This window comes from Tachyglossus aculeatus, chromosome 10 (assembly GCF_015852505.1).
Source record: "Tachyglossus aculeatus isolate mTacAcu1 chromosome 10, mTacAcu1.pri, whole genome shotgun sequence".
NCBI lineage: Eukaryota > Metazoa > Chordata > Mammalia > Monotremata > Tachyglossidae > Tachyglossus > Tachyglossus aculeatus.
In genome coordinates this window covers 47267120-47295008 of record NC_052075.1, presented here as the reverse complement: position 1 = coordinate 47295008, position 27889 = coordinate 47267120, and the positions used below count along the sequence as shown (strand labels likewise).

The following is a 27889-nucleotide window of genomic DNA, read 5'->3' as shown; positions in this document are numbered from 1 at the left end:
AACAAGTATTATCTTCAGTAGGAGTAGTAATAGTATTTATTAAGCACTCGCTCTCCCTGCGTGCGGAGCACTGTTTGAAGTACTGGGAAAGACTATATGGGGGGAATTAGATATAGACCCTGTCCTTTGGGGAGCTCACAGAGTGGCCTAGCTGAAAGAGGAAGAGCTTGGAAGTCAGAGGGTCTGGGTTCCAGTTCCAGCTCCGCCACCTGCCTGCTGTGTGACTTGAGCAAGTCATTTAGCGTCTCTGTGTCAGGGCCACCGGGGAAGGTACGTAGAAAGGCACACCGTTCTAAGGGGCACCTGAGATGGGTGAGCTTGTTATGGGCAAGGAACAGTGCTTAGCACACAGTAAGCACTCAAGAAATACCATTGGTGGTAATGTTTCCTCAGCTGTAAGATGGGGATTCAATACCTGCTCTCCTTCCCACTTAGACTGTGAGCCCTATGTGGTGCAGGCACTGTGTCCGACCTGATTGCCTTGTATCTACCCCAGCCCTTAGGCCACACATAGTAAGTGCTTAAGAAATATTATTATTATTACTACTAAGAATAATGAGCATTATCATTATTGTGAAGGCCCAAATCTGAGTGTCGCTAGTTGAGAATTAAAAGTGGGAGATGTTGGAGTGTCCAGGAGCAGCCGGAGGGCATCCTATCACCCCTGCAGATTTGCTTCACTAAAATGATCGGTTCTCTGTGTGAACAACTCAGCAGGGCTTGACTGAGAGGTCTAGACCAGAACTGAGGCTTAATCAATCAATCAATCGTATTTATTGAGCGATTACTGTGTGCAGAGCACTGTACTAAGCGCTTGGGAAGTACAATCAATCAATCAATCAATCAATCGTATTTATTGAGCGCTTACTATGTGCAGAGCACTGTACTAAGCGCTTGGGAAGTACAAATTGGCAACACATAGAGACAGTCCCTACCCAACAGTGGGCTCACAGTCTAAAAGGGGGAGACAGAGAACAGAACCAAACATACCAACAAAATAAAATAAATAGGATAGAAATGTACAAGTAAAATAAATAAATAAATAAATAGAGTAATAAATATGTACAACCATATATACATATATACAGGTGCTGTGGGGAAGGGAAGGAGGTAAGATGGGGGGATGGAGAGGGGGAAGAGGGGGAGAGGAGGAAGTACAAGTTGGCAACATATAGAAACGGTCCCTACCCAACAGTGGGCTCAGGCTTAAGGTGGGTCCTGACTCTTGTTACCCACTCAGAATGACCTTCCCCACGTCTTTTGACCTCTTGGGGACTCAGTTTCCATTCCATTTCCCAGGCCCTTTGTGTGGGCAACCGAGCTAGTCAACTCTCACTACGACGGATCCCACAAGACTAATTTTGCTTTGAACAGCATCTTAAAGTGTGGTCGTCTGCGTGAGTCAAAGCCAGTTTCCGAACAGCTCTGACGTTCATTTGAATGAGGAGAGAGTACAGTATGTACTCTTAAGCCAGGAGCTCTGAAAGTCCAAAGAAGCAGACTTTTTAAAAAATTTATTTTAGCCAAAGAACGGTTTGTGCTTTGGATTCGCTTCCTCGTGCGGCACCCAAAGGTTAAAGTTGCAAGCCCGTTGCTAGGAGAAGCAGCGTGGCTCAGTGGCAAGAGCCCGGGCTTTGGAGTCAGAGGTCATCGGTTCAAATCCCGGCTCCGCCACTTGTCAGCTGGGTGACTTTGGGCAAGTCACTTCACTTTTCTGGGCCTCAGTTTCCTCATCTGTAAAATGGGGATTAAGACTGTGAGCCCCCCCTTGGGAAAACCTGATTACCTTGTAACCTCCCCAGCGCTTAGAACAGTGCTTTGCACATAGTAAGCGCTTAATAAATGCCATTATTATTATTATTATTAGGAGAGGAGCAGCATTTGGGAGAGGATGCGGGGCCTAGCCTTCCTGGGCAGTTTTCTCGTGCGGTGTGGGGCAAGTCAATTCCCCTCTCTGGGCCTCCATTTTCTAGATTTCGTCTGCCCTCTGATTTATTGCTGGGAATGTGGAGAGATTTTAGGTGAGGAAGAGATTATTCAGAGCTGGATGGGAAGGCTGATTATGGGAAGAAGCACTGCCTTATGCAACCCCTTACTGGATGTACATCGGAACAGTGATTTCATCATCAACAACAAAAGTCCCTACCTCAGCACAGCTGTCCTCCTAAGGACCAACAGAATAAAGGATAGTGGGCCCGGCTTCCCAGAGCTTAATATCGTGCATCTACTTTATGCTCAATAAATAATAATAATGGTATTTGTTAAGTGTTTACTCTGTGCCAAGCACTGTACTAAGTGCTGCGGTGGATACAGTCAAATCAGTCCCTGTCCCACATGGGGCTCAGAGTCTCAATCCTCGTTTTGCAGACGAGGTAACTGAGGCACAGAGAATTGAAGTGTCTTGCCCAGGGTCACACAGGAAGCCCCCGGGGCTGGAAGTCAGGACGAAAGGAGAGCAGTGATGCTTTGTCCCGGGCCTGAGGGGATGGCGGTTCCCACCTCCAACCACGACCATCGCCGGAATGACGCAGGTGCTGGCGTTCTGGGGTCCGAATCCGGGCCTGGTCACCCACCCCTGCTTCCAGTCTTGAGCGTGGGACTTGGCAGCCACGGTCTGGGCTGGCCGAGGACCAAGAAGGTAAAGAGGAGGCCCGGCCGAGTGGACTCTGACCCCCGGTCACTCAGCCGGAGAGCCATGGAGTCCGAGGATGATGGAGCCGGAGCCAGGGTGGACTGGGACCAGCCAGCAGAGACTCTGAAGGAAGAGGGTTTTGAGGGTCCGGAGGGCCCGCTGAGGGCCCTGCTGAGCCCCGCCGACGGGCAGGCTCGGGGGAGGCCGCAGCAGGAGGCCCTCCGGGCCAGGGACTGGGGCTCGACCACCCCGGAGTGGCCCCTGCCAGCCGGGCCCGGAGCAGGCCGGGGGCTGGGTGAGGAGCTGGTGGCCCTCCGGCCCAGATGCGAGACTTTGGCAGGTGGGGACGCCGGGGAAGGGCCACGGCCTCTGGTAAGCGATGAAGAAGTGGGCAGTCGGAGAGTTGGGCCTCACCATTGTCCCAGGGCACACGGGATCTGGGTCAGAGTGACCCAGGGACAGAATGAGTGACCCGGGGGGCGGACGATAGATCTGAGCCCTCTCAGAAGATGTGGGGGTGGGGGATGAAGAACCTTCAGGGGCCATGGTGAAACCTGCTCCGGAGGCAAACGGGAACACCGCTCCAATTCCCGGCATCCAGAGAGATCCGGGGGACCCAGGAGACCGCCCAGGGAGCTCCAGACCTGAGGCCAGCTTTGGCAGGGCCACTCGCTGAGGGGAGAAGGCGCGAGTTAGAGCCAGAGAAGGAAGAAGGATAAACCGCTGAGAAGGGACGGTCTCCCCTCATCTTACCTCCTTCCCTCCCCACAGCACCTGTTTATATGTATATATGTTTGTACATATTTATTACTCTATTTTACTTGTACATATCGATTCTATTTCTTTTATTTTGTTAGTAGGTTTGGTTTTGTTGTCTGTCTCCCCCTTTTAGACTGTGAGCCCACTGTTGGGTAGGGACTGTCTCTATACGTTGCCAATTTGTACTTCCCAAGCGCTTAGTACAGTGCGCTGCACATAGTAAGCACTCAATAAATACGACTGATGATGATGATGATGATGACGGTCCCTTCCTCACCCCAGGGAGGACAAGCTGGCCACCTCCAGGCAGTGGGGGCTCCCTTAAAGCCAAGACACTAAGCTGAGAAGAGACAGAGAGGGGGCAGGGGTGCCTGGTTGGCAGCCAGTTCAGAAGGAACTACCCATTCCTCCCTGCTCCCCGCCATCCTCTCCCTCTCTGAGGCAGAGAGAAGCCCCCTCTGGAGGGAATGACCATTTTTCTGAAGCTGAATAGGGTGTCTTGTCGTTGGGTTTTTGGATTTTTTTTTCAGTTTTTTCAGCTACTCTAATGTCTGTCTCCTCCTTTAGACTGTAAGCTCATTGTGTGCCTACCAACTCTGTTGTATTGTACTCTCCCAAGCACCTAGTAGTAATTATAATAGTGATGATGGCATTATTAAGCGCTTACTATGTGCAAAGCACTGTTCTAAGCGCTGCGGAAGTTACAAGGTGATCAGTTTGTCCCACGGGGGGCTCACAGTCTTCATCCCCGTTTTACAGATGAGGTCACTGAGGCCCAGAGAAGTTAAGTGACTTGCCCAAAGTCACACGGCTAAGTGGCGGAGCCAGGGTTTAAACCCATGATCTCTGACTCCAAAGCCCGGGCTTTTTCCACCGAGCCACACTGCTTCTCAAGTGCAATGTTCTGCACACAGTCAAAGCTCAATAAATACCACTGATTGATGGATTGATCATTAGGTCCGGTATTTTCATTCCACCCGCTTTCAGCTGGCGAGGTATATCAATTCCGTGTTCACAGGGACCTGGGAGGGGAACGCAGTGTCAGAGAAGCAGTGCGGCCTAGTGAATAGAGCCAAGGCCCAGGAGTCAGAAGGACCTGGGTTCTAATCCTGGTTTTTCCACTTATCTGCTGCTGTGTGACTTTGGGCAAGTCACTTCTCTTCTCTGTACCTTAGTTACCTCATCTGTATAATGGGGATTAAGACTGTGAGCCCCATGTCGCACAGGGAAGTGTCTAACTTGATTAGCTTTTCATCATCATCGTCAATCGTATTTATTGAGCGCTTACTGTGTGCAGAGCACTGTACTAAGAGCTTGGGAAGTACAATTTGGCAACATATAGAGACAGTCCCTACCCAACAGTGGGCTCACAGTCTAAATCTACACCAGCGCTTAGAACAGCTTTTGACACATAGTAGGCACTTAACAAATACCATTTATTATTATTATCATTATAATTATTACGGGGCAAAGGAGGGTGGAGAAGGCTAGAAACACTCTGGGAGGGGAACGCAAAAGGTTTGGGGAAAATGAGGGGGCGTTCTAAAAATGCTTTAGGTTGGGGCAAACTGAGAACACTTTGGCAAAATGAAGTTGATGTCATCATCACTTTTCACTGTGTGCCTGACTCCCACTCTAGGCTGTAAGCTCGTTGTGGGCAGGGAACGTGTCTACCAACTCTTGCTATACCGTACTCTCCCAAACATTTAGTATAGCGTTCTGCACCCGGTAAGCGCTCAATAAATGCCACTGATTGATCGACTGATTGATAGAGCACACAGCCAGTGGTAAGAAGCAGCGTGGCTTAGTGGAAAGAGCACAGGTTTGGGAGTCTTCTAATCCCGGCTCCGCCACTTGTCAGCTGTGTGACTTTGGGCATGTGACTTCACTTCTCTGTGCCTGAGTTACCTCACCTGTAAAATGGAGATTAAGTCTGTGAGCCCCACGTGGGACAACCTGATTACCTTGTATCTACCCCAGCACTTAGAACAGTGCTTGGCACGTAGTAAGCGCTTAACAACTACCATAATCATTAGTATTCAGAGGTTGGGTTTGTCCCACAGGTCTGTAGGATGGGCTGGGAGAAGCAGCCTGAAAGAGCACAGGCCTGGGAGTAGGGTGACCTGGGTTCTGATCCTTGGACCTTGGGCAAATCACTTCACTTCTCTCTGCACACAGTAAGCGCTCAATAAATACGATTGATTGATTGATTGATTCTCTGAGCCTCAATTCCCCCATCTGTGAAATGAGGATACAGTGCCTACACTCTTTCCCCATTAGCCTTCTAGACTGTGAGCCCTATGTAGGGCGGGGACTGTGTCCATTTTACACAGATTTTAATACCTGTTTTCCCTCTTATTTGACTGTGAACCCCACGTGGGATCTGATTGTCTGGAATTTACCCCAGTGCTTAGTACAGGGCTTGGCCCACAGTAAGCGCTTAACTAATAATAATAATAATAATGATAGTATTTATAAAGTGCTTACTATGTTCTGAGCACTGTTCTAAGCACTGAGGTAGATACAAGCTAATCAGGTTGGACACAGTCCTTGTATCACATTGGGCTCACAGTCTTCATCCCCATTTTTTAAAGATAAAGCTAAGTGAGGCCCAGAGAAGTTGTGACTTGCCCAAGGTCACACAGCAGATAAGTGTTGGAGCTGGGATTAGAACCCATGACCTTCTGACTCCAAGACCTGTGCTCTACCCGCTAAGCAGTGTGGCTCAGTGGAAAGAGCCCGGGCTTTGGAGTCAAGAGTTCATGGGTTCAAATCCCAGCTTCTCCCATTGTCAGCTGTGTGACTTTGGGCAAGTCACTTCACTTCTCTGCGCCTCAGTTCCCTCATCTGTAAAATGGGGATGAAGACTGTGAGCCTCCCGTGGGACAACCTGATCACCTTGTAACCTCCCCAGCACTTAGAACGGTGCTTTGCATATAGTAAGCGCTTAATAAATGCTGTCATTATTATTATTATTAGTCCATGCTGCTTCTCATATTAATAATACAGTGCTCGGCACTGGGTAAGCGCTCAATAAAAGCCATAATAATCCTATTTCCACAGATGGAATCCAAGCTGGATCCCTCCGATGCAATCCAAGGAACAGAGCGAAACAGCCAATCTTCCGGTCCCAGTAACAACAAGCTGGCCTACTCCGTCCTGGATACCCCGCCCTGGTATCTCTGCATCTTTCTGGGCATTCAGGTGAGGCTGGCCTTTTTTAGACTGTGAGCCCACTGTTGGGTAGGGACCGTCTCTATGTGTTGCTAATTTGTACTTCCCAAGCGCTTAGTACAGTGCTCTGCACACAGTAAGCGCTCAATAAATACGACTGATGATGATGATGATGGCCACTGGAGGCCGGAGCCAGTTTTCAGGGGACGGAAGGGATTTCGGGCTGACGGCAGACGCGTGGAGTCCATCTAAGAGTCTTTTACGCCAGGGCCTTAGTTTGGCCCCTCTCGGCCTGGCACCAGTCGAAAGCTTGGCAAGCACTGGTTGCCGCTGATATTTTATCTGCCGCTTAGACCTATCTTTACCATTAGCAGGATTCTGGTAGAAAACCTCTCTGCCTGCACGTCTGGAGCCAGGGTTCATTCTGAGGGAGGGTTGAAGGGGGAGGAGGGGTCAGAGGAGAGACACTCATCATCATCATCATCATCATCAAGTGTATTTATTGAGCGCTTACTGTGTGCAGAGCACTGTACTAAGCGCTTGGGAAGTACAAGTTGGCAACATCTAGAGACAGTCCCTACCCAACAGTGGGCTCACAGTCTAAAAGGGGGAGACAGAGAACACAACCAAACATACTAACAAAATAAAATAAATAGAATAGATATGTACAAGCAAAATAAATAAATAAATAAAACTCCCTGCCCCTCAACCCTCTCAATCAATCAATCAATCAATCAATCATATTTATTGAGCGCTTACTGTGTGCAGAACACTGTACTAAGCGCTTGGGAAGTACAAGTTGGCAACATCTAGAGACAGTCCCTACCTAACAGTGGGCTCACAGTCTAAAAGGGGGAGACAGAGAACACAACCGAACATACTAACAAAATAAAATAAATAGAATAGATATGTACAAGTAAAATAAATAAAGCTCCCTGCCCCTCAACCCTCTCAATCAATCAATCGATCAATCGTATTTATTGAGCGCTTACTGTGTGCAGAGCACTGTACAATGCACTTGGGAAATACAGGTTGGCAACATATAGAGACAGTCCCTACCCAACAGTGGGCTCACAGTCTAAAAGGGGGAGACAGAGAACAAAACCAAACATACTAACAAAAGAAAATAAATAGAATAGATATGTACAGGTAAAATAAATAAATAAATAGAGTAATAAATATGTACAAACATATGTACATATGTTTGGCTCCCACCAGATGCTCGTGTCCCCCGGGCCGAGGCTCGGTGGGAGGGTGGGTGGGTGTCAGGGGGTGCTTTCTTGTCCCTTCTGGGAAATGGAACCACCTGTCCCGGGCTATCTGGGAAGTTGACGTGAGCTCTGAGCAATCCAGATAACATGTAATAAACACTCCCTTATCGCTTATCGCTTGACATGGACTCCCAGAATCAATTAACTTTCCCCAGTTTCTACTAGTGGTTTGAGCCTTGTGCTGGCGTGAATCCCCAACCTCTGGGGCCCTTCCGTCTGGAGGAAGCTGATCCAGCGTGGCTCAGTGGAAAGAGCCCGGGCTTTGGAGTCGGAGGTCATGGGTTCAAATCCCGGCTCCGCCAATTGTCAGCTGGGTGACTTTGGGCAAGTCACTTCACTTCTCTGGGCCTCAGTTCCCTCATCTGGAAAACGGGGATGAAGACTGTGAGCCCCGCGTGGGACAACCCGATCACCTTGTAACCTCCCCAGCGCTTAGAACAGTGCTTTGCACATAGTAAGCGCTTAATAAATGCCATCATTGTTGTTATTATTATCCTTGCTTGGGACATGGGAGTAAAGGGCACAAATATATAGTTTTCAACACCAAGGACTAAGCAAGCATCCAAGAGAAGGTGAGAGGGAACGCGAGTGCTCCTTTTTTTATTATTGTATTTGTTAAGCCCTTAAATGTTCCAGGCACCGTACTAAGCACTGTACTTAGAGAAGCAGCATGGCTCAGTGGAAAGAGCCCGGGCTTGGGAGTCAGAGGTCATGGGTTCAAATGCCGGCTTCGCCAATTTTCAGCTGTGTGACTTTGGGCATGTCACTTCACTTCTCTGGGCCTCAGTTCCCTCATCTGTAAAATGGGGATTAAGACTGTCAGCTCCCCGTGGGACAACCTGATCACCTTGTAACCTCCCCAGAGCTTAGAACAGTGCTTTGCACATAGTAAGCGCTTAATAGATCCACTGTTATTATTATTATTATTATTATTATTATATTCTCTGGGCCTCAGTTCCCTCATCTATAAAATGGGGATTAAGACTGTGAGCTCCCCATGGGACAACCTGATCACCTTGTAACCTCCCCAGAGCTTAGAACAGTGCTTTGCACATAGTAAGCGCTTAATAAATCCATTATTATTATTATTATTATATTCTCTGGGCCCCAGTTCCCTCACCTGTAAAATGGGGATGAAGACTGTGAGCCCCCCGTGGGACAACCCGATCACCTTATAACCTCCCCAGCGCTTAGAACAGTGCTTTGCACATAGTAAGAGCTTAATAAATCCATTATTATTATTATTACTATTATTATTATTATTATATTCTCTGGGCCTCAGTTCCCTCATCTGTAAAACGAGGATGAAGACTGTGAGCCCCCCGTGGGACCACCTCATCACCTTGTAACCTCCCCAGCACTTAGAACAGTGCTTTGCACATAGTAAGCACTTTCTAGACTGTGAGCCCACTGTTGGGTAGGGACCATCTCTATATGTTGCCAACTTGTACTTCCCAAGCGCTTAGTCCAGTGCTCTGCACACAGTAAGCTCTCAATAAATCCGATTGAATGAATGAATGAATAAAAGCCGTCATTATTATTGTTATTATTATCCTTGCATGGGACATGGGAGTAAAGGGCCCAAAGGTATTGCTTTCAATCAACCAATCGTATTTATTGAGCGCTTACTGTGTGCAGAGCACTGTACTAAGCGCTTGGGAAGTACAAGTTGGCAACATATAGAGACGGTCCCTACCCAACAGTGGGCTCACTAAGTGAGCAGCCAAGAGAAGGTGAGAGGGAACGGGAGTGCTCCTTTTTTTTATTATTGTATTTGTTAAGCACCGGTCAGGGACCGTGTCGAGATTGATCGGGTCGTGTCCGTCCAAGCGCTGGGTTCAGGGATGGACAGGCGGACGGTGCTTAACCCAAAGATCGTGCCGCAGCTCCGGCAGCCGGGCCATGCCAGGGTCTCTCCTGTGTCCGCAGCATTACCTGACGGCGCTGGGCGGACTGGTGGCAGTGCCCCTCATCCTCTCCAAGGACCTGTGCTTGCAGCATGACCCCCTGACACAGAGCCACCTCATCAGCACCATTTTCTTCGTCTCCGGCATCTGCACCCTCCTGCAGGTGTTCCTAGGCGTCAGGTAGGTGGGCCTTGCCTTTTTTTTAAGGTATTAGCGAAGCGCTTACTACGTGTCGAGCACTGGGGCGGAGACGAGTTAATCGGGTCGGACACTGTCCCTGTCCCACGTGGGGCTCGCCGTCTAAGCAGGAGGGAGGAGAGGGAGTGAATCCCCATTTTGCAGTTGAGGAAACCGAGGCCTAGAGAAGTGAAGTGACCGGCCCAAGGTCACACAGCAGGCAAGGGGCAGAGCCAGGAGTAGAACCCAGGTCCTCTCACTCCCCCCGCCTCTACTCCAAGGTCATTGAGAAGCAACGTGTCTCAGTGGAAAGAGCCCGGGCTTTGGAGTCAGAGGTCATGGGTTCAGATCCCGGCTCCGCCAGTTGTCAGCTGGGTGACTTTGGGCAGGTCACTTCACTTCTCTGGGCCTCCGTTACCTCATCTGTAAAATGGGGATGAAGCCTGTGAGCCCCCCGTGGGACAACCTGATCACCTTGTAACCTCCCCAGCGCTTAGAACAGGGCTTTGCACATAGTAAGCGCCAATTATTATTATTCATTCAATCGTATTTATTGAGCGCTTACTGGGTGCAGAGCACTGTACTAAGCGCTTGGGAAGTACAAGTTGGCAACATCTAGAGACAGTCCCTACCCAACAGTGGGCTCGCAGTCTAAAAGGGGGAGACAGAGAACAAAACCAAACATACTAACAAAATAAAATAAATAGAATAGATAAGTACAAGCAAAATAAATACATAAATAAATAGAGTAATAAATATGTACAAACATATATACAGGTGCGGGTGCAGGTACAGGTGTCCATGGCGTCGCTATGGGTGGGAGATGACTCAAAGGCATTTCATTCATTCAATTGTATTTATTGAGCCCTTACTGTGTGCAGAGCACTGTACTAAGCGCTTGGGAAGTAGAAGTTGGTAACATATAGAGACGGTCCCTACCCAACAGCGGGCTCACAGTCTAGAAGGCATTTTATTTTGTTAGTATGTTTGGTTTTGTTCTCTGTCTCCCCCGTTTAGACTGTGAGCCCACTGTTGGGTAGGGACTGTCTCTATATGTTGCCAATTTGTACTTCCCAAGCGCTTAGTACAGTACTCTGCACATAGTAAGCGCTCAATAAATATGATTGATGATGATGATGATGATGATAAGACAAGACCTCTAATTCCCGGGCCCGGACTTTATTCTCTAGGCGACACTGCTTCCCTATGGCTTTGGCTTCACTGTCTCCCTCCGGGTCTCTCCATCTCTTGCCCCCCACCACCCCCCAACTGGGGTTTTGCACAGAGATAGGTGTCCCTGCCTCAGTGGGGCGAGTCGGGACACAATAAGCTCCTGGGTTCTGGGCCTGGAGGCTGAAGGGTACCCCACTGCCGACCTGATGGTTGCCATCCCTGGAGGGGTCTAATCAAGCATCGAGCTCCCCATGGGCAGGGAACGGCTCTTGACCTTCTGTGGTGCTCTCCCAAACGTTCAGTACAGTGCACTGCTCACACTAGGCGCTCAAGAAGTCATAATGATAATTAGGGTACTTGTTAAACGAGAAGCAGCGTGGCTCAGAGGAAAGAGCCCGGGCTTTGGAATCAGAGCTCATGGGTTCAAATCCCAGCTCTGCCAATTGTCAGCTGTGTGACTTTGGGCAAGTCATTTAACTTCTCTGTGCCTCAGTTACCTCATCTGAAAAATAGGGATTAAGACTGTGAGCCCCCCGTGGAACAACCTGATCACCTTGTTAACCTCCCCAGCGCTTAGAACAGTGCTTTGCACATAGTAAGCGCATAATAAATGCCATCATTATTATTATTATTATTAAACACTTACTGTTCAGAGCGCTGGGGTAGATACAGGTTAATCAGGTTGGACACAGTCCCTGTCCCACATGGGCTCAAACTCTTCATCCCCATTTTACAGATGAGGACACTGAGGCCCAGAGAAGTGAAGCGACTTGCCCAAGGTCACACAGCAGATGTGTGGTGGAGCTGGAATTAGAACCCAGGTCCTTCTGACGCCCAGAGCTCTATCCACTAAGTCACCCTGCTTCTCAAGATGACCAGAAACCATTGTCTGTTATATTGTTATATTGTACTCTCCCAAGCAGTTTGTACAATCAATCAATCAATCGTATTTATTGAGCACTTACTGTGTGCAGAGCACTGTACTAAGCGCTTGGGAACAAGTTGGCCACATATAGAGACGGTCCCTACCCAACAACGAGCTCACAGTCTAGAAGGGGGAGACAGACAACAAAACAAAACATGTGGACAGGTGTCAACTCATCAGAATAAATAGAAACAAAGCTAGATGCACATCATTAACCAAATAAATAGAACAGTAAATATGTCCAAGTAAAATAAATAGAGTAATAAATCTGTACAAACATATATACAGGTGCTGTGGAGAGGGGAAGAAGGTAGGGCAGGGGGGATGGGGAGGAGGACTAAGCCTTTTGGAGAGTAAAATAGAGTTGGTAGATCAATCGATCGATCGATCGCATCGATATCGTCAGATGGGGTTGTCCACCGTAATTCATTGCGCACACGTGAGCCAAATCCTGGCCTGGTCTTCTCAGGTTGCCCATCCTCCAGGGAGGGACGTTTGCGTTTGTGGCCCCTTCTCTGGCCATGCTCTCCCTCCCGGCCTGGAAGTGCCCTGACTGGACGCTCAACGCCACCCTGGTGAACGCCAGCTCCCCGGAATTTACGGAAGAATGGCAGAAGCGGATCAGAGAGGTGATTTCCCTCTGCCGGGGGCAGAGGCTGCGGGGCCGAGGGAGTGGTAGACGAGGCAGGGGTGATGCTGGAGGTGGGGGGCGAGGGAGGGGATGAATCCAAGGCCGTTTCTAATCCCACTCACCACTCTCGGGGATCATGGAGAAGCTGCCCAACCAGACGGAATCTCGTGGCTTTCCTCCTGGCCCCAGATAGTGGTGCAGGAGGAGATGGTTTCCGTCCTAACTTGTTTCTACAGAAATCAAGACACAGAGAGCCATGAAAGTCACAGAACCAGAGCCATGGAAGGATCTCTACTTCTCTCTCTCACTTTCTCTGTCTCTTTTCTTCTCTTTCCTTCTCTCTCCTGCTTTTCCTCTCTCTCCCTTTCCCTCTTTCCTTTTTAATCTCTCTCCTTTTTCCTCTCTTCCCTGTGACTTTCTCTTACCCTTCCCCTTTCTTCCTTTTCCTTTCTCTTTCCTTCTTTCTTCCTCTTTCTCTCTCTGATTTTCTTTCCCTTTCTCCCCTTTCCTCTTCCCTTCCCTCTCCATCCTCTCTCCCTCTTCTCCTTTCTCCCTCTCCCCCTTTCTCCCTCTCCATCCTCTCTCTCGCTTCCCCTTTCTCCCTCTCCCCCTTTCTCCCTCTCCATCCTCTCTCCCTCTCCCCCTTTCTCCCTCTCCATCCTCTCTCCCTCTTCCCCTTTCTCCCTCTCCCTCTTCCCCTTTGTCCCTCTCCCTCTTCCCCTTTCTCCCTCTCCCCCTTTCTCCCTCTCCATCCTCTCTCCCTCTCCCCCTTTCTCCCTCTCCCCCTTTCACCCTCTCCTCCTCTCTCCCTTTCTCCTCTCTCCCTTTCCCCTCTCTGCCCCTCTCTTTGCCATTCTCTCTTTCCCTCTTTTTTCCTTTCCCTCTCTCTCCTTGTCCCTCTCTCTCCCCCCTCCCTTTCCCCCTCTTTTCCTCTTTCTCTGTCTTTCTCTTTCCTTCTCTCTCTCTCTCTCTTTCTGTCTCCCTCACTCCCTCTCTTTTTATCTATCTATGTAACTAAACTGTGAGTCCATTGAAGGGCGGGAAGTGTAACTGACCTAATGATCTTGTATCTACTTCGGGGCTTGGCCCATAAGTGCTTAACAAATGTCACAATTATTATTATGCATCTATCTTTCTATGTGACTCTCTATGTACGTATATATCTACGTAGCTATCTTTCTATCTGATTATGTATCTATCTATGCTTCTGTGTGTGTCATCTTCTAGCTTCCCAAAGAGGGCTTTGAAGAGGAGTTCCCTGGTTTGTCTCTCCTTGGCACTTAGGTGGGGTGGGCTCAGAGGGGTGGAAGGCCCTGGAGTTGATACCTCAACTTCCCCTGATCCGATGATCCATTCGCAAGTACTGGGTTCTGATCCCACCTCTGCCACTTGTCTGCTGTGTGACCTTGGGCAAATCACTTCATTTCTCTGTGCCTCTGTTACCTCATCTGTAAATGGGACAGGGACCATGTCCAACCTCGTTATCTTATATCTACCCCAGTGCTTAGTGTAGTGCCTGCCTCATAGTAAGCGCTTAACAAATACTGTTAAAAAAAAAGTCCTTGTCCTAAAGAGATTTTTCCTCTATCTTGTTTTGGATGGTCCTCTGGGATTTGGCTCCAGAATGCAGATGGCACAGGAGAGATGGGCAGGGAGGTGGCTTTCTGGGAGGCTTGGGGCTGACTCACTGAGGGGCTGGTAGATTCAGGAAGACTGTGAGCCCATTGTTGGGTAGGGATCATCTCTATATGTTGCCAACTTGTACTTCCCAAGCGCTTAGTCCAGTGCTCTGCACACAGTAAGCCCTCAATAAATACGATTGAATGAATGAATGAATGAATGAGTGCTTACTGGGTGCAGAGCACTGGAATAAGCGCTTGGGAAATACAAGTTGGCAACATCTAGAGACGGCCCCTACCCAACAACGGGCTCACAGTCTAGAAGGGGGAGACAGACAACCAAACAAAACATGTAGACAGGTGTCAAGTCATCAGAACAAATAGAATGAAGCTAAATGCACATCATTAACAAAATAGAGTAGTAAATATGTACAAGTAAAATAAATAGACGCTCAATCAATCAATCAATTGTATTTATTGAACGCTTACTGTGTGCAGAGCACTGTACTAAGCGCTTGGGAAGTACAAGTTGGCAACATAAAGAGACGGTCCCTACCCAACAGTGGGCTCACAGTCTAGAAGGGGGAGACAGAGAACAAAACCAAACATATTCACAAAATAAATAAATAGAATAAACATGTACAAATAAAATAAATAAATATGCTTGATAATAATCAATAAATCAATAAATATGATTGAATCAATGAATACGATTGAATGAATGAATTTATGAGAAGGAAGAGAAGGTCTTTTAGACTGTGAGCCCAATGTTGGGTAGGGACCGTCTCTATATGTTGCCAACTTGGACTTCCCAAGCGCTTAGTACAGTGCTCTGCACACAGTAAGCACTCAATAAATACGATTGATTGATTGATTGATTGGAGGGGGCTTTCCTGTTCAGAAAGTACCCCCGATATGAGACCCAGAGACCAGGCCCTCCACCAAGAGGATGTGCAGGTCACACTACCCCCCTGCCTCTCCTGCCCTCCCTTCTGCAAGACAAGCCGGGGGAGCCGGTGTCAGTCACCAGGAGAGAGGCCGCTTGCTGCTGTTCTCCTCAGGCACAGGACATCTCCGTCCCACAGCACCCGAGGAAGAGGGCGGGGATGAAAAACAGGTGGCGGGTGGACTTGGCCCTGCCTTCAATCAATCAATCAATCAATCAATCGATCGTATTTATTGAGCGCTTACTGTGTGCAGAGCACTGTACTAAGCGCTTGGGAAGTACAAGTCGGCAACATCTAGAGACAGTCCCTACCCAACAACGGGCTCACAGTCTAGAAGGGGGAGACAGACAACCAAACAAAACATGTAGACAGGTGTCATCAGAACAAATAGAATGAAGCTAAATGCACATCATTAACAAAATAGAGTAGTAAATATGTACAAGTAAAATAAATAGACGCTCAATCAGTCAATCAGTCAATCATTCGTATTTACTGAGCGCTTACTTTGTGCAGAGCACTGTACTAAGTGCTTGGGAAGTCCAAGTTGGCAACATAAAGAGCCAGTCCCTACCCAACAGCGGGCTCACAGTCTAGAAGGGGGAGACAGAGAACAAAACATATTAACAAAATAAATAAATAGAATAAATATGTACAAATAAAATATATATGCTTGATACATGGTAAGTGCTCAACAAACACCATAAAACAATCAAACAATTATTATTCTGCTTCTGCTGGGCTCTGGGGGGAAAGTGGAAGTGGGGTGCAGGGTAGGGAAGACTCCTGAACCCCCAGGAAGGGACGGAGCTGTTGTGTGCACCGAGTTTTCAAGGCCTCGGGCTGAGGGGACTGGTGTCTGAACTGCTGGATGTCAGAACCGGAGGCTCCTAGATTCAACTTTTTTTTGTGGTATTTTTTAAGCGCTTACTATGTGCCAGGCACTGTGCTAAGTGCTGGGGTAGATACAAGCTAATCAGGTTGGACCCAGTCCCTGTCCCACATGGGACTCCCAAGCTATTTATTTTATTTTGTCAATATGTTTTGTTTTGTTCTCTGTCTCCCCCTTCTAGATTGTGAGCCCACTGTTGGGTAGGGACCGTCTCTCTATGTTGCTAACTTGTACTTCCCAAGCGCTTAGTACAGTGCTCTGCACACAGTAAGCGCTCAATAAATACGATTGAATGAATGAATGAATGAATAAATCCCCATTTTACATCCATTCATACATTCATTCATTCAATCGTATTTATTGAGCGCTTACTGTGTGCAGAGCACTGTAAGCGCTCAATAAATACGATTGAATGAATGAATGAATAAATCCCCATTTTACACCCATTCATACATTCATTCATTCAATCGTATTCATTGAGCGCTTACTGTGTGCAGAGCACTGTACTAAGCGCTTGGAAAGTCATTCATTCAATCGTATTCACTGAGCGCTTACTGTGAGCAGAGCACTGTACTAAGCGCTTGGAAAGTCATTCATTCAATCGTATTCATTGAGCGCTTACTGTGTGCAGAGCATTGTACTAAGCATTTGGAAAGTCATTCATTCAATTGTATTCATTGAGCGCTTACTGTGTGCAGAGCACTGTACTAAGCACTTGGAAAGTCATTCATTCAATCGTATTCATTGAGCGCTTACTGTGTGCAGAGCACTGTACTAAGCGCTTGGAAAGTCATTCATTCAATCGTATTCATTGAGCGCTTACTGTGAACAGAGCACTGTACTAAGCACTTGGAAAGTCATTCATTCAATCGTATTCATTGAGCGCTTACTGTGTGCAGAGCACTGTACTAAGCGCTTGGAAAGTCATTCATTCAATCGTATTCATTGAGCGCTTACTGTGTGCAGAGCACTGTACTAAGCGCTTGGAAAGTCATTCATTCAATCGTATTCATCGAGCGCTTACTGTGTGCAGAGCACTGTACTAAGCGCTTGGAAAGTCATTCATTCAATCGTATTCATCGAGCGCTTACTGTGAGCAGAGCACTGTACTAAGCACTTGGGAAGTACAAGTCGGCAACGTATAGAGACGGTCCCTACCCAGAAACGGGCTCACAGTCTAGAAGGGGGAGGAAACTGAGGCACAGAGCTACGCAAGGTCACACAGGAAGCAAGTGGCGGAGCCGGGATTCGAACCCAGGTCCCTCTGGCTGCCAGGCCTGTGCTCCAGCCTGTAGGCCTCGATGCTGCCTTGCTACCGCGTTGATGGTCATCCCCGGCCCCTCCGCCTCCCCCAGCTACAGGGTGCCATCATGGTGGCTTCGTGCGTCCAGATCTTGGTGGGCTTCTCCGGTCTCATCGGCTTCCTGGTCCGGTTCATCGGCCCCCTGACCATCGCCCCGACCATCTCCCTGGTGGCCCTGCCTCTCTTCGACTCGGCAGGGACCGACGCGGGGATCCACTGGGGGATCTCTGCTCTGTGAGTCCAGCCTTGTCGCGGGGGGCGGGAGCCGGGGCGGGGGGAGCTCTTGGTGGTGGCCCGACGGTCCGTTCTGTCACCTGTCAACCCTACTTAGGAGCAGCGAAGCAGCGTGGCTCGGTAGAAAGAGCACGCGCTTGGGAGGCAGAGGTCACGGCTTCGAATCCCAGCTCCGCCAATTGTCAGCTGGGTGACTTTGGGCAAGGCGCTTCACCTTGTAACCTCCCCAGCGCTTAGAACAGCACATAGTAAGCGCTTAATAAATGCCATTATTATTATTACTTCACTTCTCTGGGCCTCGGTTACCTCATCTGTAAAATGGGGATGAAGACTGTGAGCCTCCTGTGGGACAACCTGATCAGCTTGTAACCTCCCCACTGTTTAGAACGGTGCTTTGCACATAGTAAGTGCTTAATAAGTGCCATCATTATTATTATTATTAAAACACTCAGCCAGCTCAACCCATCCTACTTCACTTCACTCATCTCCTACTCCAGCCCACAAACTCTTCTCCTTCAGCACCGTCTTACACATAGTAAGTCTTTTAGACTGTGAGCCCACTGTTGGGTAGGGACTGCCTCTATATGTTGCCAATTTGTACTTCCCAAGCGCTTAGTGCTCTGCACACAGTAAGCGCTCAATAAATACGATTGATGATGATAGTAAGTGCTTAATAAATGCCATCATTATCATTATTATTATTATTATTAAAACACTCAGCCAGCTCAACCCATCCTACTTCACTTCACTCATCTCCTACTCCAGCCCACAAACTCTTCTCCTTCAGCACCGTCTTACACATAGTAAGCGCTTAATAAATGCCATTATTATTATTATTATTAAAACAATCAGCTTGCCCCATCCTACTTAATAATAATAATAATCATAATAATGGTATTTATCAAGTGCTTACTATGTGCAAAGCACTGTTCTAAGAGCTGGGGGGATACAAGATGATCAGGTTGCCCCACGGGGGGCTCACAGTCAATCCCCATTTTACAGATGAGATAACTGAGGCACAGAGAAGTTAAGTGACTTGCCCAAGGTCACACAGCTGGCAATTGGCGGAGCCAGGATTTGAACCCATGACCACTGGCTCCAAAGTCTGTGCTTTTTCCATTGAGCCACGCTGCTTCTCACTCATCTCTTACTCCAGCCCACAAACTCTTCTTCTTCAGGACCATCTTACACATAGTAAGCGCTTAATAAATGCCATCATTTTCATTATTATTATTATTATTATTAAAACACTCAACCAGCTCGCCCCATCCTACTTCACTTCACTCATCTCCTACTCCAGCCCACAAACTCTTCTCCTTCAGCACCGTCTTACACATAGTAAGCGCTTAATAAATGCCATCATTATCATTATTATTATTAAAACACTCAACCAGCTCGCCCCGTTCTACTTCACTCATCTCCTACTCCAGCCCACAAACTCTTCTCCTTCAGCACTGTCTTACACATAGTAAGTGCTTAATAAATGCCATCGTTATTATTATTATTATTAAAACACTCAACCAGCTCGCCCCATCCTACTTCACTTCACTCATCTCCTACTACAGCCCACAAACTCTTCTCCTTCAGCACTGTCTTACACATAGTAAGTGCTTAATAAATGCCATTATTATTATTATTATTATTATCATTATTATTATTATTATTATTATTATTATTATTATTAAAACACTCAACCAGCTCTCCCCAACCTACTTCACTTCACTCATCTCCTACTCCAGCCCACAAACTCTTCTCCTTCAGCACCGTCTTACTGGCTGTGCCCAGATCCTGCCTAGCTCATTGCTGACCCTTTTCCCAAATCATCCCACTAGCCTGGAACTCCCTCCCCGTCCATATAATAATAATGGTATTTGTTCAGCACTTACTATGTGCAAAGCACTAAGTGCTGGGGGTTATACAAGGTGATCAGGTTGTCCCACGTGGGGCTCACAATCTTAATCCCCGTTTTACAGATGAGGGAACTGAGGTATGGAGAAGTTAATAATAATAATGATGGCATTTATTAAGCGCTTACTATGTGCAAAGCACTGTTCTAAGCTCTGGGGAGGTTACAAGGTGATCAGGTTGTCCCACGTGGGGCTCACAATCTTAATCCCCATTTTACAGATGAGGGAACTGAGGTATAGAGAAGTTAATAATAATAATGGCATTTATTAAGCATTTAATATGTGCAAAGCACTGTTCTAAGCTCTGGGGAGGTTACAAGGTGATCAGGTTGTCCCACGGGAGGCTCACCATCTTAATCCCCATTTGACAGATGAGGGAACTGAGGCACGGAGAAGTTAATAATAATGATGGCATTTATTAAGCGCTTACTATGTGCAAAGCACTGTTCTAAGCTCTGGGGAGGTGACAAGGTGATCAGGTTGTCCCACGGGGGGCTCCCAGTCTTAATCCCCATTTTACAGATGAGGGAACTGAGGCACAGAGAAGTGAAGTGACTTGATCAAAGACACACAGCCGATAAGTGGGGGAGCAGGGATTAGAAGCCATGACCTCTGACTCCCAAGCCTGTGCTCTTTCCACTGAGCCACACTGCCATGTACACCAGACCACCACTCTCTCCACCTTCAAAGCATTATGAAGGTCACAACTCTTCCTAGAGGCCTTCCGGGCTTAAGCCCTCTTTTCCCCGTCTCATTCTCCCTTCTGTGTCATCTCTGCACTTGGATCTGTGACCTTTGGACATGTGACATTCACTCCACCCCCAAACTCACAGCACTTAATGTACATATCTTTAAATGATATATTATAAATTATGTATTCATATTAATATCTGTCTCCCCCTCTAGACTGTAAGCTCTTTATGGGCAGGGAGAGACTGTGAGCCCCATGTGGGATACGGACTGTGTCTAACTGTACATATCTTTAAATGATATATTATAAATTATGTATTCATGTTAATATCTGTCTCCCCCTCTAGACTGTAAGCTCTTTAGGGGCAGGGAGAGACTGTGAGCCCCATGTGGGATACAGACTGTGTCTAACTGTATATATCTTTAAATGATATATTATAAAGTATGTATTCATATTAATATCTGTCTCCCCCTCTAGACTGTAAGCTCTTTATGGGCAGGGAGAGACTGTGAGCCCCATGTGGGATATGGACTGGGTCTAACCTGATAATCTTGTCAGTCAGTCCGTCAATTATAATGATAATAATAATAATAATAATAATAATAATAATAATAATAATAATGGCATTTGTTAAGTGCTTACTATGTGCACAGCACTGTTCTAAGCGCTGGGCACTGTTCTAAGTGCCGGATTATATTTATTGAGGGCTATGAGAAGCAGTGTGGCTCAGTGGGAAGAGCCCAGGCTTGGGAGTCAGAGGTCATGGGTTCAAACCCCGGCTCCACCAATTGTCAGCTGTGTGACTTTGGGCAAGTCACTTAACTTCTCTGTGCCTCAGTGACCTCATCTGTAAAATGGGGATTAAGACTGTGAGCCCCACGCGGGACAACCTGATCACCTTGTATCCTCCCCAGTGCTTAGAACAGTGCTTTGCTGTGCGTCAGTTACCTCATCTGTAAAATAGGGATTAAGACTGTGAGCCCTGCGTGGGACACCCTGATCACCTTGTATCCTCCCCAGTGCTTAGAACAGTGCTTTGCACATAGCGCTTCATAATAATAATAATAATGATAGCATTTATTAAGCACTTACTATTTGCAAAGCCCTGTTCTAAGCGCTGGGGAGGTTACAAGGTGATCAAGTTGTCCCAGGGGGGCTCACAGTCTTAATCCCCATTTTGCAGACGAGGGAACTGAGGCACCGAGAAGTGAAGTGACTTGCCCAAAGTCACACAGCTGGCAATTGGCAGAGCAAGGATTTGAACCCATGACCTCCGACTCCAAAGCCCAAGCTCTTTCCATTGAGCCACGCTGCTTCTACAAATCCCATTATTATTATTATTACCGCGTGCAGAGCACTGTCCTAAGAGCTTGGGAGAGCACAATATAAGACTATAAAAGACACATTCCCCGCCTCCCACTGTTTAGTACGGTGCCTGGAACAAAGTGCTTAACAGATACGACGAATGGACAAATAAATGAATAACGAAATGCATTCGATGGCGGGATTGATCGCTTGACTAGCTCTCCTGTGGTTCCTTCCCCTGCTAGGACCATCTTTCTCATCGTGCTGTTTTCCCAATACCTGAAAAACATCCCAGTGCCCACTCCGGCTTACAGCCGATCCAAGAAGTGCCACGTGGCCAGGATCTACCTCTTCCAGATCTTCCCCGTAAGCCGGGGCCCGTGGTGCCCCGAGCCAGCCTCTCCTGGGGACGGTGGCAGCGACCGGGCAGATGACAGCCACCGTTGCCCGGTCCACAGGTTACGCTGCTGCGATTATTGCCACCGCTGCCACCCGCCTCCATCGCCGGGGGAAAGGACGTGGGCCAGTGGGTTGGTTGACTGAAGGGTAGGCTCTGAGAGCGAAACTCTAGGCGAGGATAATAATAATAATAATAATGATGGCATTTGTTAAGCGCTTACTATGTGCAAAGCACTGTTCTAAGCGCTGGGGGGGATACAATGTGATCAAGTTGTCCCCCGTGGGGGCTCACAGTCTTAATCCCCATTTTTACAGATAAGGGAACTGAGGCTCAGAGAAGTTAAGTGACTTGCCCAAGGTCACACGGCAGACTTGTGGTGGAGCTGGGATTGGAGATTGGGATTGGAGATTGGGATTGGAGATTCCCTAGAACCTCGTCCGCTGGATTTCCCGAGGAGCTGACGGAGCTCGGGAATATTAACAGGGCCCCCTCACCATCCCGGGATCCGGTCTGCACAAAGAACCGGGGGATTTCCTCTTTAGCAAGAGGGGGATTCACATCCGTTCACCCGCCTACGTAGACTAGGGACCCCATGTGAGACCCGATTATCAATCAGTCAATGGGATTTATTGACTGCTTACTAATTACTAATTAGGGTTAGACTTGGGTGAAAGTTAGGTTAAGGGCTTGGGAGAGTACAGTAGAACAGAACTGACAACTCTACAACTCTCAGAGTACAGTGCTCTGCACTTAGTAAGTGCTCAATAAATACGATTGATAATGACAACTCAAATCCACCAAACTAGCACACTTCCCATATATGCGCCTGTATATCAATCAATCGTATTTATTGAGCGCTTACTGTGTGCAGAGTGCTGTACTTGGGAAGTCCAAGTTGGCAACATGTAGAGACGGTCCCTACCCAACAGTGGGCTCACAGTCTAGAAGGGGGAGACAGAGAACAAAACCAAACATATTAACAAAATAAAATAAATAGAATATAATATGTACAAGCAAAATAAATAAATAAATAGAGTAATAAATATGTACAAACATATATACATATATACAGGTGCTGTGGGGAAGGGAAGGAGGTAAGGCGGGGGGGATGGGGAGGGGGACAAGGGGGAGAGGAAGAAGCAGCAGAGAAGTGGCATGCATATGTGTTTGTATGTATTTATTACTCTATTGATTTATTTTGCTTGTACATATTTATTCTATTTATTTTATTCTGTCAATATGTTTTGTTCTCTGTTTCCCCCTTCTAGACTTTGAGCCCACTGTTGGGTAGGGACCGTCTCTATATGTTGCCAACTTGGACTTCCCAAGCGCTTAGTACAGTGCTCCGCACACAGTAAGCACTCAATAAATACGATTGAATGAATGAATGAATGAATGAATGAATGAATGAACTGGGGATTTCAGAAAGACTGGGGAGAGACCTGAGAAGCAGTGTGGCCTAGTGGAAAGAACACAGGCCCGGGGTCAGAGGACCTGGGTTCTAATCCCGAATCCGCCTCCTGTCTGCTGGGTGACCTTGGGCAAGTCACTTCATTTCTCTGCCAAATGGGGATCTGATACCTGTTCTCCTTCCTACCTGGACTGTGATGGTAGTCCTCATATGGGGACCTGATGATCATGTGTCCGCATCAAGCGCTTAGTACAGTGCTCTGCAGACAGTAAGCGCTCAATAAATATGATTGAGTGAATGAACGCACCAGCGCTTGGCACACAGTAAGCACTTAACAAATATAGACTGTGAGCCCACTCTTTTAGACTGTGAGCCCACTGTTGGGTAGGGACTGTCTCTATATGTTGCCATCTTCTACTTCCCAAGCGCTTAGTACAGTGCTCTTCACACAGTAAGCGCTCAATAAATATGATTGATTGATTGAAATATCATTATTGCTATTATTATTATTATTATAACGCCCTCCTCAAAATGTAAATCTGACTTCTCTGGAAGATGAAGACAAGCCAGTGGGGAGGGGGTGAGGGGAAACTTAGGACAGTGCTTTGCATCATCATCATCATCATCAATCGTATTTATTGAGCGCTTGCTGTGTGCAGAGCACTGTACTAAGCGCTTGGGAAGTACAAATTGGCAACATATAGAGACAGTCCCTACCCAACAGTGGGCTCACGGTCTAAAAGGGGGAGACAGAGAACAAAACCAAACATACTAACAAAATAAAATAAATACTTTAAATATTTATTTATAATATTTATTTATATACTATTTATAAATATTAAGCGCACATAGTAAGCGCTTAATAAATGCCATTATTATTATTATTATTATTAAAATGAGATCACCCAGGCCGGTTTGGCCATCCAGATCAGTCAGAGTTGGCCAAGTCTACGTGGTACGTGGCCAACCTCCGACCAATAGCCACCGACATTAATACTGACCGCAGAGGTAAGATGAAAAGGTGATGCTCCCGGCTTGAGTTTTCCCTGACTTGGGGGTGCCCATCTGACACAGAGGTGGGCACTGCGTGATGGGGGCAGGGCCGACCCTGGCACAGGGTTAGAGCAGGGACCCGCGCCTTGGAAATAGCTTAATCCCCTCACTTTGCGATTGCCTCATTAACCGAGCAAAGACGAGCCAAGATGAGTGTAAGCTCGCCGTGGGCAGGGAGTGTGTCTACCAACTCTGTTATGTTGTACTCTCCCAAATGCTTAATCCAGTGCTGTGCACACAGTAAGCGCTCATTAGACACAATCGATTGATCGATTGATTGTAACCTCCCCAGCGCTTAGAATGGTGCTTTGCACATAGTAAGCGCTTAATAAATGCTATTATTATTATTATTATTATTATTATGTACTAAGCGCTACATACAGTGCTCTGCACATAGTAAGCACTCAATAAATACGATTGTTGATGGTTATTGGCCTAATGCTCTTTAAATGTCGCTGGTTTGGGCAGGGAAACGGGGGCCCTTTCTGGATCTGAACAACCAGAATCCAGAACACAGCACCTGTATATATGTTTGTACAGATTTATTACTCTATTTTACTTGTACATATTTGCTATTCTGTTTATTTTGTTAATGATGTGCATCTAGCTTTAATTCTATTTGTTCTGACGACTTGACACCTGTCCACGTGTTTGGTTTTGTTGCCTGTCTCCCCCTTCTAGACTGTGAGCCTTCTGTTGGGTAGGGACTGTCTCTATATGTTGCCAACTTGAACTTCCCAAGTGCTTACTACAGTGCTCTGCACACAGTAAGCGCTCAGTAAATACGATTGAATGAATGAATGAATGAATGAATCTAGCTTTAATTCTATTTGTTCTGACGACTTGACACCTGTCCACATATTTGGTTTTTTTGCCTGTCTCCCCCTTCTAGACTGTGAGCCCGCTGTCAGGTAGGGACCGTCTCTATACGTTGCCAACTTGAACTTCCCAAGCGCTTACTACAGTGCTCTGCACACAATAAGCGCTCAATAAATACGATTGAATGAATGAATGAATCTAGCTTTAATTCTATTTGTTTTGACGACTTGACACCTGTCCACGTGTTTGGTTTTGTTGCCTGTCTCCCCCTTCTAGACTGTGAGCCTGCTGTTGGGTAGGGACTGTCTCTATATGTTGCCAACTTGAACTTCCCAAGTGCTTCCTACAGTGCTCTGCACACAGTAAGCGCTCAGTAAATACGATTGAATGAATGAATGAATCTAGTTTTAATTCTATTTGTTCTGACGACTTGACACCTGTCCACGTGTTTTGTTTTGTTGCCTGTCTCCCCCTTCTAGACTGTGAGCCCGCTGTTGGGTAGGGACTGTCTCCATATGTTGCCAACTTCCCAAGCGCTTACTACAGTGCTCTGCACACAGTAAGCGCTCAATAAATACGATTGAATGAATGAATGAATCTAGCTTTAATTCTATTTGTTCTGACGACTTGACACCCGTCCACGTGTTTTGTTTTGTTGCCTGTCTCCCCCTTCTAGACTGTGAGCCCGCTGTCGGGTACGGACTGCCTCTACATGTTGCCAACTTGAACTTCCCAAGCGCTTACTACAGTGCTCTGCACAGAGTAAGCGCTCAATAAATACGACTGAATGAACGAATGAACTGTAATAACGATAATGATGATGCTTACTAAGGGTCAAGCACCGCATTAAACGTCGGCGTAGATACAAGGTAGTCCAGTCCCACGTGGGGCTCAAAGTCTAAGGAGGAGGGAGAACAGGCATCGAATCCCCATTCTGCAGCTACGGGAAGTGAGGCCCGGAGAAGTGAAGTGACTTGGCCAAGGTCACACAGCGGGCGGAGCCGGGATGAGGACGCAGGTCCTTCCGACTCCCAAGCCTGGGCTCTTTCGATGCAGAAGGCAGGCAGCTTCTCTTAGTGGCTGAATCGGGGCGTCTCTCATGTGTCTGTTTCCCCGTCCCCTTCTCCGCTCCTTACCCGACCTCTCCCCGCTCTGCCGTCCCTGCCCAGGTGCTGCTGGGCCTCTCCATCTCCTGGATCGTCTGTCTGGTGCTCACGGTCACCGACACCTTCCCCACGGACCCCTCGGCCTACGGCTACTTGGCTCGCACGGACAGCAAAGGCAGCGTCCTGGCCCAGGCCCCGTGGTTCCGCTTCCCCTACCCAGGTGAGCGATCGCTCCGTCCATTAGCAGCATCGGACACTTCACCGCGTGCAGGGCACTGGGGTAAGCGCTTGGGAGAGTCCAGAAGGGGTGTAGGGTAAGTAGGGGTGATTCGGGAGAGTCCAGAAGAATAAGTAGGGATGATCCCCTCAAAGCGTTTAAAATTCTGCAGGAAATCGAGGTACCATTTGGGAGCTCGCTCTCTCCTCCCCGCCAGACTGTAAGCTCGTCGCGGGCAGGGAATGAGTTTATTTATTGTTATATTGTACTCTCCCAAGCGCTCAGTGCTCTGAACGCAGTAAGCGCCCAGTAATAATAATAAGAATAATGATGATGGCATTTATTAAGCGCTTACTACATGCAAACCCTCTAATGGTTGTCCATTCATCTCCATCAAACATAAACCCCTCGCCATTAGCTCTAAAACAGTCAATGAGTTCTCTCCCCCTATCCTCGTTCCTCTCCCACTATGTTCCCCCTTCTATCAATCAATCAATCAATCAATCGTATTTATTGAGTGCTTACTGTGCACAGAGCACTGTACTAAGCGCTTGGGAAGCACAAGTTGGCAACATATCATCATCATCAATTGTATTTATTGAGCGCTTACTGTGCGCAGAGCACTGGACTAAGCGCTTGGGAAGCACAAGTGGGCAACATATCATCATCATCAATCATATTTATTGAGTGCTTACTGTGTGCAGAGCACTGGACTAAGCGCTTGGGAAGCACAAGTTGGCAACATATAGAGACAGTCCCTACCCAACAGCGGGCTCACAGTCTAAAAGGGGGAGACAGAGAACAAAACCAAACATACTAACAAAATAAAATAAATAGAATAGATATGTACAAGTAAAATAAATAAATAAATAGAGTAATAAATATGTACGAACATATATACATATATACAGGTGTATATACATATAGACTGTGAGCCCACTGTTGGGTAGGGACCCCCTCTATATGTTGCCAACTTGCACTTCCCAAGTGCTTAGTACAGTGCTCTGCACACAGTAAGCGCTCAATAAATATGATTTTTTAAATGGCATTTGTTAAGCGCTTACTATGTGCAAAGCACTGTTCTAAGCGCTGGGGGGATACAAGGTGATCAGGTTGTCCCACGTGGGGCTCACAGTCTTTAACCCCATTTTACAGATGAGGGAACTGAGGCCCCGAGAAGTGAAGTGACTTGCTCAAAGTCACACAGCTGACAATTGGCGAAGCCGGGATTTGAACCCATGACCTCTGACTCCAAAGCCCAGGCTCTTTCCACTGAGCCATGCTGCTTCTCTTGATTGATTGATTATGAAGCACTGTTCTAAGCGCTGGGAAGGTAACA

At 47.3% G+C, this 27889-nt stretch overlaps 1 protein-coding gene across 1 annotated transcript in view; it reads left to right on the top strand.

Moving 5' to 3' along the window:
• Nucleotides 1-27889, top strand: part of LOC119933461 (solute carrier family 23 member 1-like) — a 52329-nt gene that overhangs the window by 10928 nt on the left and 13512 nt on the right. The window contains 6 exon segments of the mRNA XM_038752991.1: nt 6455-6595; nt 9766-9923; nt 12488-12647; nt 17460-17641; nt 21790-21910; nt 26397-26553. Coding sequence (XP_038608919.1) covers nt 6455-6595; nt 9766-9923; nt 12488-12647; nt 17460-17641; nt 21790-21910; nt 26397-26553 — 919 coding nt within the window.